Here is a 16,138-nt window from a genome sequence, read left to right as displayed (position 1 = left end):
CCTCTCTCCCAGCTCAGAGCCACTGTCCCTGTCCCTGTCGCTCCCAGCCCTTACCCAAAGCCCCTGCCCAGCTCTCCTGCAGCCCCTGGCAGGCCACTGGAAGCTTTGCCCTGCAGCCTCCTCCAGGCTGCACAACCTCAGCTCCCTCAGCCTGCGCCCACAGGGGAGCGCCTCCTCTGGGCCCGCTGCAGCAGCTCCACGTCCCTCACCCCCGCCCCAGCTCCCCACGGCCGAGGGGCAGGGCAGCCCCGGGGGGCGCCGTGCTGGTACCTGCACGATGGGATGGCCTCCGGCGGACGCCTTCACGGCCCCGCGGCTGCCCTCGGTCTCGTAGTGCGCCCGGTGGTGGGACTTGGGCTGCACCTCGATGCGCAGCTCGTAGGGGCCCGAGTGGGAGGGCAGCTGCCAGTCCAGGGCGGGCAGGGACGGGCTGCAAGGCAAGGGCAACAGCTGTCAGGGAGCTCAGACCCCCTCCTGCACCAGCACACTCAGCACCACTCAGCCCAGAGCCCAGAACCCACCCCAGACCCAGAACCCAGCACACGGAACCCAGAACCCACCCCAGACCCAGAACCCAGCACACGGAGCCCAGAACCCACTCCCAGAACCCAGCACACTGAACCCAGAACCCACTCCCAGAACCCAGCACATGGAACCCAGAACCCACCCCCAGAACGCATCACACTGAGCCCAGAACCCACTCCCAGAACCCAGCACATGGAACCCAGAACCCACCCCCAGAACGCAGCACACTGAGCCCAGAACCCACCCCCCAGACCCAGAACCCAGCACACTAAGCCCATAACCCACCCCTAACCCCAGAACCCATCACACTAATCCCATAAGCAATTACACTAATCCCATAACACCTGATTACACTAATCCCACGACTAATTACTAATCCCATAACCAATCCTTAATGCTAATCCCATAACCAATCTCTAATCCCATGAGAAAAACCTTACACTAACTCCATGGCCAAATCCTAATCCCAATCCCAGCCCAGCTGCTAACAGTAGCTCCATAACCAGTCCCTAACTGGGTGTGGTACTCCCTGTCCCTGACAGCAGCCCCATGCCCAATTCCATCTCCTGCCAACACAAAGCAGCAGCCCCCAGCCCCCCTGCCCCTCCCTGCAGCAGAGCTGGGACCTCCCCACACACCTCACACAGGGCCTGCAAACAGCTCCCACTGCTGCTGGCCATGCCAGGAGCCCCCTGCCCAAGCAGACCCTGCTAATCAAGGGCACCTTTCCTGCTGGAGGAAGCAGAGGGGCACAGGCAGGGTGGGGGCTGCCAGAGGTGTTTCCTACACTGCCTTTATCTCCACCCTGCACCTCGTTTCCTGCAGCCAGGGTGGGGTGACAGGGGAAGAGACCCCAGCAAAGGCTGCAAGCAGAGCTGCAGGTGAAGCTCAGCAGCCTGGGGAGCCCCAGGCCAGCTCAGCCAGCCAGGACCACGGGGAGGGGACAAGAGCCCCTCCATGGAGGTCCAGAAGAGCAGTCCAAGGTCCCTACACAGTCTTCCTAGGGCTGTGTGTCCCTGGGAGCTGATTTCCCACCTGCTGGGAAGGTGTCCCCATGCCTGCTGTGCCAGCAGAGACCCAAGCCCAGCAGGCAGCCAGGGGCTGGGCTGCAGCCAGAGCAGTGTGGGCACAGGGCAAGAGAGGACATTGTGCCCCTTGGCTCTGCTCAGCTCAAGACCTCACCTCCAAGGCTGCCTCCAGCTCTGCTACCCCCAGCAGCAGCAGGAGGGCACAGAGCTGCTGGGGAGAGGCCAGAGGAGGCCACAGAGCTGCTGGGGAGAGTCCAGAGGAGGCAACCAAGGTGCTGGCAGGGCTGGAGCAGCTCTGCTGTGAGCACAGGCTGAGGGAGCTGGGGGGGTGCAGGCTGCAGAGGAGAAGGCTCCAGGGGCACCTCAGAGCTGCTGCCAGGGCCTGAAGGGCTCCTGCAGGAAGGCTGCAGAGGGACTTGTGCTGAGGGGCTCTGAGGCAGGCCAAGGGCAATGGTTTGGAGCTGAGGCAGAGCAGGCTGAGAGTGGAGCTGAGGCAGAAGCTGTGCAGGGTGAGGGTGCTGAGAGCCTGGCACAGGCTGCCCAGGGAGGCTGTGGCTGGATGAGGCCTTGGGCAGCTGAGTCCAGCTGAGAGGTCCCTGCCTGTGGTGGGGAGGTTGGAGGAGATGAGCTCTGAGCTGCCTTCCAACCCAAGCCATTCTCTGCTCTCCACCAGACAGAGCTGCCTGTGCCACCACCCAGCCTGGCACACAAGATGTGTTCTGGAGCACCCAGAGCACAATGGCTCAGGAGAAGCACGGCTGAGACTGGGTGCCCTGTGCTGAATCACTGTGCCATGGCAAGCAGAGCTCCTTCAGCAACCACACCAGGGCTGCTGAACTCCTGCCAGCTCGCCCTGCTCCAGCTGTGCTCCTCCAGCCACAGGGCTGCAGCTGTTTGCTAGTTCTGACCTGTGCCTCACTTCCCAGAAGATGCCTGCCTGGTACCCATCCCTGGGTGCCTCCTGGAAGAGCAAGACAGCAGCACACACAGCTCTGTGCCTGCCAGCCCAGCTGTGGGCAGAGGACACCAAACATCTCTGCTTCACCTTCCACCTCAGAGCTGCCATGGGTAAGGCTTTGCTCCTTTTGCCCTTATCCTCCCCCTTCCTGCCCCACAGTTGAGCAGTCTCTGGCTGGAAGCTGCTGGCAGAGCTGCTGTGCCCCAGCCCAACCTTGGCTGCCTTCTGCTGGCCTGCAGAGCTGCAGCTCCTCCACACCGGGCATGCCGCAGGGCAGCAGCTCAGCCCAAACGTCCACGTCCAGGGCTGGGACCGACCTGGAATTCTGCACGTGGGGGCTTGGGGAAAGGACCAGACATGTCTGCTGAGGGCATGGAGAGACAAGGGCAGGGGCAGCTTCTCTGCCCGTAGGGTGGGTTGGGCTAGAAGGGACCTTGGAGATCATAAAAACATGGGATGGGTTGGGATGAAAGGGACCTTGAAGATCATCCAGTTCCAACCTCCCCACCACGGGCAGGGACACCTCCAGCAGGACTCATCCAACCCGGCCCAGAGCAGCTGCAGGGAGGAGGCAGCCACAGGAGGGACTCAGGGCTGCAAGGTGCTCAGAGGAGCTAGAGAGCGAGGTCCTGAGAAAGATGCTCACAGTGGGGGTGGAAAGCACCAAAGAACAGGCAGGAGAGAGTGTGGGGAGGGTCAGAGCCAGGCCAGGAACAGCAGCTCCTGGGAAAGGCTCTCAGCCTCCAACCACCCAGCACCGCCTCTGCCTCAGCCTCCAACCACCCAGCACCGCCTCTGCCTCAGCCTCCAACCACCCAGCACCGCCTCTGCCTCAGCCTCCAACCACCCAGCACCGCCTCTGCCTCAGCCTCCAACCACCCAGCACCGCCTCCGCCTCAGCCTCCAACCACCCAGCACCGCCTCCGCCTCAGCCTCCAACCACCCAGCACCGCCTCTGCCTCAGCCTCCAACCACTCAGCACCGCCTCCAGCTCAGCCTCCAACCACCCAGCACCGCCTCCGCCTCAGCCTCCAACCACCCAGCACCGCCTCCGCCTCAGCCTCCAACCACCCAGCACCGCCTCCGCCTCAGCCTCCAACCACTCAGCACCGCCTCCGCCTCAGCCTCCAACCACCCAGCACCGCCTCCGCCTCAGCCTCCAACCACTCAGCACCGCCTCTGGCTCAGCCTCCAACCACCCAGCACCGCCTCCGCCTCAGCCTCCAACCACCCAGCACCGCCTCTGCCTCAGCCTCCAACCACCCAGCACCGCCTCCGCCTCAGCCTCCAACCACCCAGCACCGCCTCCGCCTCAGCCTCCAACCACTCAGCACCGCCTCAGCCTCCAACCACCCAGCACTGTCTCCAGCCTCAGCCTCCAACCACCCAGCACCGCCTCTGCCTCAGCCTCCAACCACCCAGCACTGTCTCCAGCCTCAGCCTCCAACCACTCAGCACCACCCAAGCTGGTGAACCAAGCTTGCTGAAGCACCTGAATGTCCCCATGCCACAGCAGCACGGCAGGGGAGAGCAGAAGGTCAGAGGCTCTGTAAGCTCCTCCCTGTCCCCCCTCCCAGTGCCTCAATCCACACTGATGAGTCCCAGGAGATGGTCACCGGCAAGCAGCCACCAGTGCCCACTTCACTGGGTGCTGCCCAGACAGTCCTGCCTTGGTGCCACCTAAGGAGCTTCCCCCAGATTGCCATCACCATCCAGGGGTGCCAGGGGCAGACCCAGTGCTGCTGCATCACTCTGTCTCACCAAGGTGCCTGCTGCCTTGGCCCACCCTCAGGCAACCCAATCAGCTCCCAGGTAAGGTTGGGCTCTGGCACAGCATCTGGAGCAGAAGAGAGCCCCACGCAGCCAGGAAACACCCCTGGCAGCCACACGGACCCCCGGCAGCCCACCCACCGACAGGCACACACGCCCCCAGCTGAGCAACAGAGACCCCCCCCCAGACCGACCGAGCCCCCCAGCCAAACTGACTGACCCCCCCAGCTAAACCGGCCAACAGAGACCCTCCCCCCCAGCCAAACTGACTGACCCCCCCCCCCCCCGCCAACTGCTCAAAGCAAACCTACCCAAGTGAAAAGCCAAAGGCAACCTCCAAGGCAGCCAACAACGAATCAACCCCAGCCCCGAACTGGAGCGCACCTGGCAGGCTGGGGCTGACAATGAGAGGCCTTCTCCAACCTCAGTGACGCTACAAAGGTTGAAGCAGAAGCTGAGGGACATGCAGGAGCTCAGACCTGCCCTGAAGAGCTTAAGGACTGCGAAGAGCCTCCAAGCTCAGTCCTTGTAAGCAAGCAGGAGGCAGGGCAAGGCTGTGCTCCTGTGGAGGTGCCCATGCTGCTCCTCTATACTCTCACCATCCCCTTGCTCTGGAACTAAAGCACAGAATCAGCAACTGTTTGGGACGGAAAAGCCCTCCAAGGTCACCCTGTCCAGCCATCAACCCAGCCCCGCCACGGCCACCAGACCTTGTCCCCAGGTGCCAGGGCTACAGCTTTCTGGAACACCTCCAGGATGGGCACTCCACCACCTGCCTGGGCAGCCTGTGCCAGCCCCTCACTACTCTTGCAGCAAAGACATTTTTCCTCCTCTCCAACCTAAGCCTCCCCTAGTGCATCTCGAGGCCATTTCCTCTCCTCCTGTCACTTGTTACTAAGAAAACACCAACCCCCACCCCACTGCAGCCTCCTCTCGGGAGCTGCAGAGAGCAATGAGCTCTGCCCTCAGCTTCCTCTGCCCCACACTGCACCCCCCCAGCTCCCTCAGCTGCTCCTCCCCGGCCCTGCTCTCCAGACCCTTCCCCAGCCTTGCTGCCCTTCTCTGGACCTGCTCCAGTCCCTCAGCGTCCCCCCGGGGGTGAGGGACAGGTTGAGCTTTGATCACAGCCGACGGAAACCACCACCTGTGTTAGCAACACCGCCCAAAAGCAGCTTCCCTTCCAGACTGATGCCCACCAGGAAGGGAGACAGCTCCTGGCTGAGAGATGTTGTGTCCCCATAGGGGTGGGGACACAGGGGCAGGAGGGAAAGGCCTGGGTGACTTTCCAGGGCTGCTGGCTGCTGATGAAAGCTGTCCCACCTAGGCAGGAAGAGGCAGAGGAGGCAACCAGCTCTGCTTATCTCCAAACGGTGGCTGGCAGAGAGGCTCCAGAGCTGTTTGCTGGAAGCCAGCCCCCGGCCCTCGCACTTGAACGGGAGCAGATGTGTCACAGAGCAGGAAGCAAAACAAAAGGACCCCAGCGCTGGTGGGACAGAGCCTGCCCCAGCCAAACAGCACTGCTGCCCCTGCCTGGGCCCTGACCCTGCTGACGTCCGTGCCCGCCTGCCCAGCGCTTGCGGGGGCTGCTGCGGCGCGCGGGAAGTGGGGACAGCCACCCCAGAACGCGCTGCAGGGGCAGCTCCCAGCCCCAGCAGAGACCAGATCAGGTGGAAACAGCTTGTGGAACAGGAAACAGGCAGCCACCGGCCCCGGGCGGCAGCCACCGGCCCCGGGCGGCAGCCACCGGCCCCGGGCGGCAGCCACCGGCCCCGGGCGGCAGCCACCGGCCCCGGGCGGCAGCCACCGGCCCCGGGCGGCAGCCACCGGCCCCGGGCGGCAGCCACCGGCCCCGGGCGGCGTCAGGCGTACGAGGGGCTGGCGCTGGACTCCCCACCTCTGCGCTTTGGCTGGGCACTGCCATGGTGCTGGTGGGCCTGGCAAAGCACTTGCGGCCTCTTGCTGCAGCTCCTTGGTCAAAATATCCCTTCCCTGCCCTGCCCTGGGAATGTGGGGCAAAAAGCAGCGCCCAAGGGGCAAGCCGTGAGGCAGCTGCTATGGTGAGCACCAGCGACCTGGGGCTGCAGCAGGGGACCAGGAAAGGCTTCTGCAAAGGACATGGGAAGGCTCTGCAGCATCTGCCTGGGGCTAGCAGTCACCACCCTGGCTTGAAAAGCAGCAGGCGCCCACCTCTGGATGGCTCTGCCAGACCCAAGTGGCTTGCTGCATCTCAGACAGTCAAAGGATCCCACCACGGCAGGGCTGGGAAGAGACCTCTGGAGATCATCCAGCCCAATCCCCTGCCAGAGCAGCGGCACCCAGGGCAGGGCACACAGAACACATCCAGGTGGGGATGTAAAGTCCCCAGAGAAGGAGATCCCACAGCCTCTGTGAGCAGCCTGCTCCAGGCTCCAGCACCCTCACACCACAGAAGTTTCTCCTCATGTTGAGGTGGCAACTCCTGGGCTCCAGTTTGTGTCCATTGCTCCTTGTGCTGTCACTGGGCACCACTGAACAGAGCCTGGAACCTGCTTCTTGCCCCCCACCCCTCAGATTTCTGTAACCATTGCTCAGATCCTCTCTCAGCCCTCTCCCCAGGCTACCCAGCTCCAGGCCTCTCTGCCTCTCCTCACAAAGCTGCTCCAGGCCCTTCAGCATCTTCACAGCCTCCTCTGGACTCTCTCCAGTGGCTCCCTGTCCCTCTTAGAATCACAGAACCAGTCAGGGCTGGAAGGGACCACAAGGACCATTCAGTTCCAACCTCCCAGCCATGCCCAGGGACACCTCACACTAGATCAGGCTGTCCAGAGCCTCATCCAGCCTGGCCCTAAACACCTGCAGGGATGAGGCTTCCACCACCTCCCTGGGCAACCCTTTCCAGGCTCTCACCACCCTCATGCTGAACAACTTCTTCCTCACATCCAGTCCAAACCCACCCATTTCCACCTTTGTTCCATCCCCCCCAGTCCTCCCCGTCTTGAGCTGGGGAGCCTAGAACAGGACACAACACCCCAGATGCAGCCCGAGCAGGGCAGACTGAAGGGGGCTGGGGGAGTCCATCTCACCTGCCTGCTCACTCCTCCATGGCTCTCGGTGGCCCCCAGCAGTGCCCTGCAGCTCAGGGCTCCTTACCTGACATAGGATGCTGGAGACAGAGCCTTAGGTTTGGCCCAGGGGTAGGGATGCTGTGGCACAGCCAGGTACTGCTCGCAGAAGTTTCCCTTCCTGATGTGCTGGAAGCCAGAGAAGTCTTCTGGGGCCAGGTCGGTGGTGGGCGAGGCAGTGCCCTGCTCCTCACCCGCCGGCTCCGTCTTGAGCGCCATGGCTGGGCTGTGCTCCAGCGCTGTCCTCCTGGCCTTGAGGGGGATGCCGTCGCCCATGTCCAGCGTGCTGTCGGTGGTGAGGGCGTTGATGGCGGCCACGATGGCGGAGCTGGCGTACTGGCTGCTGCTGCCCAGCCAGGTGTCATCCGTCACACTGACCCGCGGCGAGCCCTGCGGCGACGGCGTGGGGGAGCGGTGTGGGGAGTAGGAGGCCTGGCGGCCATTCAGGCCCAGCTTCCTCTTGTTGCACGGTGAGGGGGGTCCAGAGCCGCGCGCCCCCAGCCAGCTCTCCTCTGTCACGCTGGTCCTGGGCGACGTCGACGGAGAGTGCCTGGGGGAACCCAGCAGGGTGCAGGCCACCATGCCCCGCTGGTAGCCCTCCTCTGTGTCAGTGGTCTTGGGGGAGACGCAGGGGGACTGCCAGGGGGATGTCTGGGGGGAGGCGTAGGGGTAGGAGTAGTTGGACTCATAGGAGGATGCCTCAGAGTTGCAGCTCCTGGAGGAGAGGCTGCTGGCGGGGCTCAGGCAGGAGGGGTCTCGGTATGCCTCCATGTTAGGCAGGTTGAGCGTGGCAGTGGCAGGCGGCCGCTTGGTGCCAGGCATGGCCTCCTCCACCTCGTCGTGGAAGAACTGGCTGGGGGTGTGGTGCAGCCCCATGTAGGAGGTGATCTCGATGCGGGGGCTCTCCAGCGCCGGAGCGCCGTTGGGTCTGACAGCTGGTGGCAGGTAGTAGTCGGAGGCTCCCCCGTCCAGGTGGCCTCCGTACCCAGAGGGGTGGGCTGCGGATGGCACAACGGAGATGACAGGGTTGGGGGTCTGGAGGCCGTGGCATGGGGTGGAGAGCGAGGGATGTGCCATGCTGAGAGGCACGCCAGCGCCCACATCAGCGGGGGGGTACCCGTAGTGCTCTGCAAAACAAACACATATCCAGTGACAGAGCTGCACCAAGGGGCCAGGGGCACAGCTGCCCGCGGGGGGCTGGCACACGTCGTGACGCAGAGCATGGCTGGCTTGGCAGCACGGCACAGGGGCGCTGCCATACGCGGGAGAAGCTGCAGGCCAGCAACCCCAAAAATGCCACCAAGAGACCAGCACATGGCAGGCTGCCTGGGCAGGGGCAGCACAGGGACTGAGCTTGACGGCAGTGGGGGCTGCAGGGCAAGAAGGGACTGCACTTGGCCTCAGCATGATCTGGGAACCATCACACTCGGAACGGCTCAGGCTGGAAGGGAGCTCAGAGCTCATCTACCCCAGCCTCCCCACCATGGGCAGGGACCTCTCTGCTGGACTCAGCTGCTCAAGGCCTCATCCAGCCTGGCCTGCAACACACCCAGGCAGGAGGCAGTCACAGCCTCCCTGGGCAGCGTGTGCCAGGCTCTCAGCACCCTTGCTCACTGTCAAGAATTTCTTCCTCACCCCCAGTCCCAATCTCTGCTCTTCCAGCTCAAAGCCACTGCCCGTCCTCCTGGCACTTGTAACAATCCCCTCCCCAGGACCACTGGGGTTGGAAAAGCCCTCCAAGATCATCCAGGCTGCAGAAGCAAAGTGCTTCCAGCAAGCCAGCCTCATCGCTCCCCCCCGAAAAGCTGGAGTACACCAAAACCCCCCAGGGGACACAAAGCAAACCCAGAAACAAAGTGGAGCCAGACTGCAGCGAAGCCCCCGGCCGGCTGCGTCCTGCTAAAGGAATTACACACAGCCCAGATTTCCATTACAGCAACTTTCCAACTGCTTCCAGTTAACGAGGAGCCTGCAACCAGACGGAGCTCCTGACCTGCTGCTCTGCTCTCTGGGGCTGCTCAGCCTGCAGCCCAAGCGGCGGAGGCCAGGTGAGGGAGAAACGCAGCTCCGCCACAGCTGCAGCTCCGCGCAGCCTGCTCTCGGCCAGGCCTCTCCCCACTGCGCGGCTCCCGGTGCGTGGAGGTGGCAGCAGAGTGGCACGCTTGGTGTGGAAAGCACAGAAGGGCAAGGAGCACGCGCCAGGCTTGTGCCAGCTGCCTCCCTGACCCAACTCAGGGGAAGGACCTGCCCTCTGTGTGCCTCCATCCCTGCTGCACCACAGGGACCAGCATCTCACAGCTGCCATAGAACAGCAGGGCTGGAAGGGACCTCTGGAGACTGAGTCCAATCCCCTGCCAGAGCAGGGCCACCTAGGACAGGCCACACAGAACACAGCCAGGTGGGTTTGGAATGTCTCCAGAGAAGGAGGCTCCACAGCCCCTCTGGGCAGCCTGCTCCAGGCTCCAGCACTCTCACAGGAAAGTTTTCCCTTGTGTCGAGGAGGAACTTCCAGCCCTGCCTCACTGCTGGTCTGCTCTGCTCCCCTATGCCAGGGCTGCATGTGTCTGTCTCTGCCACTCAGAAACACTGGAGGGACACAGGCCAGGAGACGAGCAGCCCTCAGCCAACGGCAGCCACTGTGCGGAGCAGCAGCGGGAGCAGGAGTCCTGCACTCTGCTTCCCGAGGGCAAGCACAGAGTGGGCTGAGAAGGAAATGTCCTCTGAGGCCACTGAGTCCCAACATCACCTTGGATGTTGTGCTCAAGTGCCATGGCCACTCAAACACCCCCGGGGATGGTGACTCCAGTGCCTCCCCGGGCAGCCTGTGCCAGTGCCTGATGCAGGTGCATCAGCAGCACCCAGTGCCAGCACCTCTTGCCTTGCTAGGGACAGATAGCACAACCTGTCCACCGGGGCCAGGGGCTGCTCAGCGTGGAGGCTGTCTGGGCTCCTCTCCAGCGTCCTCCCAGCAGGAGGAGCTCTGCTTGCAGAACCCTCGCTGAGGTTCAATCCAGTGCTTCCCGGCAGGACAAAGGGAAGCCCTATGGGAAACTTGTGCCCTGCATCCCCCAAACCCAAGACAAGCTCCTCTGCTGCTCACCTTGGCCACCTTCCCTAGGGACAGGCTAGGCAACTGACTGTTACCCCCAGAAGCCCTGCAGGTGCCAAGGAGCCCCTGGGAGCTGCTAACCCAGCAGCTCTTCTGTTTATCAGCAGCGCAGCCCTCTCTGGTGTCATCCTGCTGTGATCACCTTTCCAACGCCAACCCCTCCAGGGCAAACGGGGGAACAACGGAGGTGCTGCCACAGCTTCACCCCAGCCCTGCCCTGCTGTGTGCCGGGCCAGATAGGTCAGCAAGGGCGAGCAGTGCCTTCTGAACCTCACTCTGCAGCTTGCCCTCAGAGACCTGCCCGTGGTGCCCAGCGAGTGGCAGGGACGCAGCCTGGCGACTGAGAGCAGCCTCAGGCCACAGCCCAGCCCCATGGCAGGCAGCGCACGGAAAATCCCGCGGGGAGGCACGGAGCTGCCCGGGGGGGATCAGCCTTCCCTCCTTCCAAAATTAGCCCCCTTTTGTTGCTGCCTGCCACATGGCCACGCCACTCAGCCTCACCGCGGCCACTGCTGCTTCCCTCTCGCTCTTCAGGGGAACCAAAAAGAGCCCCAAGGTGGCAGGGCCGTGGTGGGACCTTCTCCATGGCTGAAATCAGCTCGGAGAGAGGACTCAGGCAGTGCCTTCCAGGCAGCCTCAAACCCTCTCACCACCTCCTTCGGCTCCAGAGGAAAGCGATGCCTTTGGCACTACTCTGCCACCCAGACCCTGGCTGGACTCTTGCCACGGGCCCTTCCACGCCCTTCTGGCTGGCATTAGGGTGGGTGGCACTGGTGCCATGGCATAGCTGGGCACCACCTCCAGTCATTCCCCTATGCATAGCTGAACACCCTGGGCAGGGGACCGTGGGCTCCACAGGCTGCCCCAGCTCTGTGCCCACCAGGTGGGCTTTCCAGAGAGGGTGGTGCAGCAGCATCAGCATCTGCTGCCAGCAGGACCAAGGCAGATCTTTGATTACAGAACCCTCAGCGGAGGAGCAAGGCAGCAGAGCTAATTAGCACCTGTGGGAGGGGTACTGGGGGCTCAGCAGCTCCCTGCAAACTGTCACACTGAGGGCGAAACTCAGAGGCTGAGGTCTGCTGGAGACCTGCAGCCCAGGGCAAAGAGGCAATAAAAGAGCTCAGCCCAGCCTGTAAACCCCGGGGGGTTTCTCAACCAGTAACTGAACGAGAGCCTCCAGTGCCCCAAGCAACAGTCCCCCCAGTGCAGGCGGCCAGGAGCTGCCTCTCCCAGAGCCATTATGCAGACTTTAAAAGGTCAGCTCCTCAAGGGCCAAGGAAAACAAGCAACGTGTCCCACAGCTGCTCGCACCGCGGCACCCGGCGCCGAGCAGCACCGGGGGAGACCCACAGCCTCCTCAAGGTGTCCGGCTGGCGTTGCAGGCAGTGCCAAGAGCCAGCCCACCCGACAGAACACCCCCAGAGCCGGCAGCAGGATCACGGGGCGCTGTGAGCTCGACCCCACCAGCTACAACCTCTGATCCAGCACCTTCTGCCCCAGCACTTCTGCACTCAGCGAGCTCATCAGATGCACCCAGGCAGCACTCGCAGGGGGCTGCTGTTTCCTCGCCAGGGTGAAGCAGGACACCTAGAAACAAAATGCCAGTCCTGAGGGACAGGAGATGGGGTAGCTACAGGGGGCATGGACCTGCACCACACAAGACAGCTGCTGGGGGTGGAGGTGCAGCCACTGCCGCCGCCGTGACCCACTGAGGCCCCCAGGACTCTCCTGCCCCGGCACCTCCACCGGAACGTTTGAACACCCCGAGCCAGACCCCAGAATCAGAGCGAGCAGCGCAGCTCCGCAGCGCTTCTGCCCCGCCAAACCCACGCTGGAGTGTAACTAGGACATGAAATCGGACCCCTGATTTGTGATCACCTCTCCACGGCTTACATTTCACCGGGAGACAGACAACACAAACAGCTCCTCTTTGTCTCTTCCCTCCGGTTAACTTCACAGAGCAAAGGTTTGACTCCTTTCTGCTGCTAATGGGCCTGACCCCACCACGACCTGGGCACCACCAGCTGCCACTCACCGCCCTGACGGGCGAATGCTGAACACCTGCAGCCCGAGCCCGGGGCGGGTGTGTGTTTCCAGAGGTGGGGGAGCTCTCACACTTCTGAAGATGAAGCCACCTCCAGCTCTGTGTTTCAGTTCGTGCTTTCAAAGCCGCCTGTTGGAGCTGGGCACTTCCCTCACTAGCCTGGACACTGAATTTGCTAAGGCCACTTTCCAGGCGTCCAAACACTGCAAAGCTTGGGGTGAAACTCTGACATAAAAACCCAAGAAGCAACTAACAACAGTTTGGACACTGAGAGTGCTCCAGAGAGCATCAGCAAAGGCAGCACCACACCTTTGCTGTACCCTGGCAGGATGAGATATGCAGTGAGGGGTTGCAGGCAAGGATTTGGGGACCCCGCCTCACTGTAAAGGCAGAAGAGGAAGCACAGAGTCGGTGCCAACCTGAAGATGCATTAAATCATCTGCTCGTAGGAGAACTTTTTATGGCAAACAGGTATCAGCAGCCAATCTCACTCCGTGGAGGAGCTTTCACCGGGTCAATTCCACACTTTTTTGCCTTGTGTCTACCTCAGATACTGTGAAAAGTGATAAATGAAGGCAGCTGGACCCAGACACCAGAGCTGGGCATGCTGTGACCGACAATAATTTCAGCCCCACCGGTTTGATTTCTGGGTGACCTCCAAATTTACCCTCAGCCTAACGAGCTGCAGCTCACAGTGGAATTTGGAGTGGCCCATCCCTGCAAGGGGCAAGTACCAAAGCCCTGCTCGTTTCCTCGGAGGATCCGCCAGCGGGGAGGGCTGTGCTAGGGATCTACAGCCGGAGGGCACAGCCTTGCCAGGCAGGCAGCGCCGGGGCTGGAAAAGCTCAAACAATCCCCAACCTTCACAAACCCCGGGCCCGGCTGCTGCCAGGGCTGCGTTTCCCTCCCGCTCGCCGCTTCCCGTCACGGCGAGGCCGACCCCCCCGGGCGGGACTCCGGGTTCCGCTGCCGGCCACCCTTTGCCCAGTCCCGAGCCGCGCTGCTCCGCGGCATCCCCGCCGCTAACACCTCTCGGGGGTGCCCTGGCCGCCACCCACCTCCGCCGCCGCCCTCATCGCTGTGCTTGAACTCGAAGAGGAAATCAAAGTCAAACTCCTGCTCGGCCTCCACGCCCGTCATGGTTCTCGCCGCGACCTCCGCCGCCCGCCCCGTCCAGCCCGCCCCGTCGCGCCCCGACGCCTGCTGCCAGCGGGCCGAACCAAGCCGAGCTGCCCCGGAGCAGCGGCGGCCGCGGCTGCGCCCGAGTCCCGGCGAGGCACAGGACTCAGGCAGCGGCTGGGGCGGTAACGTGAGCCCGGCCCCGACGGGCGGCCTATCTCGGTACGGCCGCCTCTGATCCGCCCTCCGCCCTCCTCCCTGCCGCTGTTGATGTTTCCGGGTCGATGCAAACTACCCGGTGCCCGCACTCCCCGGCTGCCCACGCTCTGCAACTTACGCGCCGTGGGGAGACCCCGCCCCGCCCTTACCTCCCCTCCCCTCCGAGTGGGGGTCTCGGAACCGGGGAGTTGGGGGTGGGGTCCAGACCCCCGGCTTGCTGTGGGCGGAATGGGGAGGCCGAGAAGGGCCGAACAGCGGCACCTCACCGGCTGCCGCCCACGCTAATTAACTGGCACAGGTGCCGGGACGCAGCCGCAAGGAGCGTGGCAGGAGCGGCGCTTCCCACCGCCGGCCCCGCGGCGAGCTGGCTCCTTCGGGACCGGCGGCCTGCAGCTCTCAGCCCTGAGGGCTGCCAGGGCTTCTTCCGAGGGTGTCCCCCCGCGCCGCCTGCTTCGCCTTCATCTCTTATCGATTAGCCTTCCTCGCAGCACCCACTAGTGCCAAGCGTTACAAAGAGCGCCTCAGAGCGAGATTCGGGACGCTGCCGCCCCGGGGCGCAGGGCACGGAAAGGTCCCGGGGCGGTGTGCGGTGGGCACGATGCTCTCCCAGCCTGCTACCTTTCTGGCCAGTACGGGTTGAAAATCAACCCTCGAGCACCAAGTTAGACCCCTTCCAGCAAACCCCTGGCTGTCGGCCTGGGAGGGACCCCAAGGACCGTCCGGTCCAGCCTTTCTAGGTAAGAGTGCAGCTGAAACAGGCTGGCCCCGTACCCTGCCAAGCTGAGCCTAAAAACCGCCCGGTGCAGGAGAATCCCCTGCTTCCCCTGGGAGCTGATTCCAGCTATCCCTTTTCCTGCGCTTTCGTCCCATTTGCACCGTCCTGTCCGAGCGCCTCGGCCAGGCAGAGCAGCTCCCGCCCCAGCAGCTGTGCTCCGCTCGCCCCGCAGCTGCCCTGGGATGGGTTTCCACAGGAGCGGGGGCTCCGGCGGCAATGGAAAGCCTGCTGCCTCCACGAAACTCAGGGAATACCATTTTCCAGGCTGCCTGCTCAGCGCTCCGCTGCGGAGTGCCAGGAAAACACCGTTTTTTTCCATCGGAGCCCGTGATGCTTTTTCCTCTCCTCGCCGGGGCGAGCCGCGCTGCGGTCTCGTCGCTGGCAGGAGCCAGCGGGCAGCGGCGGCCCCGACTGCGCATCCTAGGCTGGGCTTTCGCCCCGGGGGGGCGGGAGACACACACTATATATGCTCCGGAGCAGAGGTGAGGGATTGCCCTCGGTGCTTGCTCGCAGCAGCTTCCCCGAAGCGCCGTGGCTGAGTCACCCCAGTGTGCGAAAGGCCTTGGCAGCAGCAGAGCCCCTCTGGCTGCGGCTGGACGGGGCCATGCTCGCCCCGGGATGCCAGAGCAGGTCAGGAGCAGCCTGGCTCAGCCTGGGAGAGGGGACAAAAGGACCAGCGACCCACTGTACCCTCATGGCACCTGCTCTGCCCTCACAGGGCCCACTGCCTGTGCCCCGAGGGCAGAGCCTGTGACCCTGGGCCTACAATGGGACAGCCTCCTGCTGTCACCATGCCCTGCTCTCCCCCTGCAACCTCTCTGTGCCAGGCTGCTGTTTGCCTCCCATCTTCTCCATGGGGCAGAAGCCCCCAAGCCCCCCCTGCTCTCGCTGCTTGGCCTCTGCCACACCTGGCACCTGTGAGAAGGGTGAATTGTCTCAAACTCCTCTGGGGCCAGCTGGGTCTGCCTCTGCCATACTGGCACTGCCAAGAAAATATTTTGGTTGGCACTCTCCCCTTGCAGAGGGAGCAGAGATGTGTGCCAGGAGGTAAAACCTTAGTGATGCCACGTGTGAGGAGGGAAAGCAGTGTGGTGCCAGCTGCCAACCCAGCTCAAACTAGAGCTGTTAAACTGGGGAGAAAGGAGCACAGCCAGGAGTGGTGTGCACCGGTGAGGCCATTCTCCCGCCACCGGGCACCAGCCAGGGCTGGGTGAGCCTCTCCTGGCGCTGCCCTGAGTTGTGCCAGCTCCCCTGCTCCAACAGGGTGCCCAGCAGACAGGTGAAGGTTAACCCACCCATCTCTGAGGCAGCAAACCCTGCACCCTGCTCCCAGGCAGAGCAGAAAAGCAGGGTCCTGCCTGCAAGGACGCTTGGCCAGGGTTCCTCCCCGGGCTAAGCAAGTAACAGGATTTTCTTTGATTGTGGTAGCTTGGCACTTAAGGGGCACCTTAATTCCTGACTCACAGGGCTCCCCGACGTGTTTCCTGGAT

The 16,138-nt window shown here is 63.3% G+C and overlaps 1 protein-coding gene across 6 annotated transcripts in view; it reads right to left on the bottom strand.

Annotated features, from left to right (window-relative positions):
• NFATC1 (nuclear factor of activated T cells 1) overlaps positions 1–16,138 on the bottom strand; it is a 60,736-nt gene that overhangs the window by 43,242 nt on the left and 1,356 nt on the right. For 2 of the 6 annotated variants that reach the window (XM_064161251.1, XM_064161252.1), the window contains exons 1-3: positions 13,594–13,900; positions 7,411–8,509; positions 271–430 (exon numbers count right to left, since the gene is read on the bottom strand). In XM_064161251.1, the coding sequence (XP_064017321.1) occupies positions 271–430; positions 7,411–8,509; positions 13,594–13,675 (1,341 nt within the window). In that variant the 5' untranslated portion in view covers positions 13,676–13,900. Of the gene's footprint in view, positions 1–270; positions 431–7,410; positions 8,510–13,593; positions 13,902–14,022; positions 14,086–16,138 lie in introns of those variants that run through there. The other 4 variants (XM_064161250.1, XM_064161249.1, XM_064161253.1 and 1 more) reach the window with 4 other exon arrangements.

The sequence above is a fragment of the Pogoniulus pusillus genome, chromosome 21 (genome assembly GCF_015220805.1).
Source record: "Pogoniulus pusillus isolate bPogPus1 chromosome 21, bPogPus1.pri, whole genome shotgun sequence".
Classification (NCBI taxonomy): domain Eukaryota; kingdom Metazoa; phylum Chordata; class Aves; order Piciformes; family Lybiidae; genus Pogoniulus; species Pogoniulus pusillus.
Note: the sequence above shows the minus strand (reverse complement) of the source record. Positions and strands in the feature narration are given on the sequence as shown.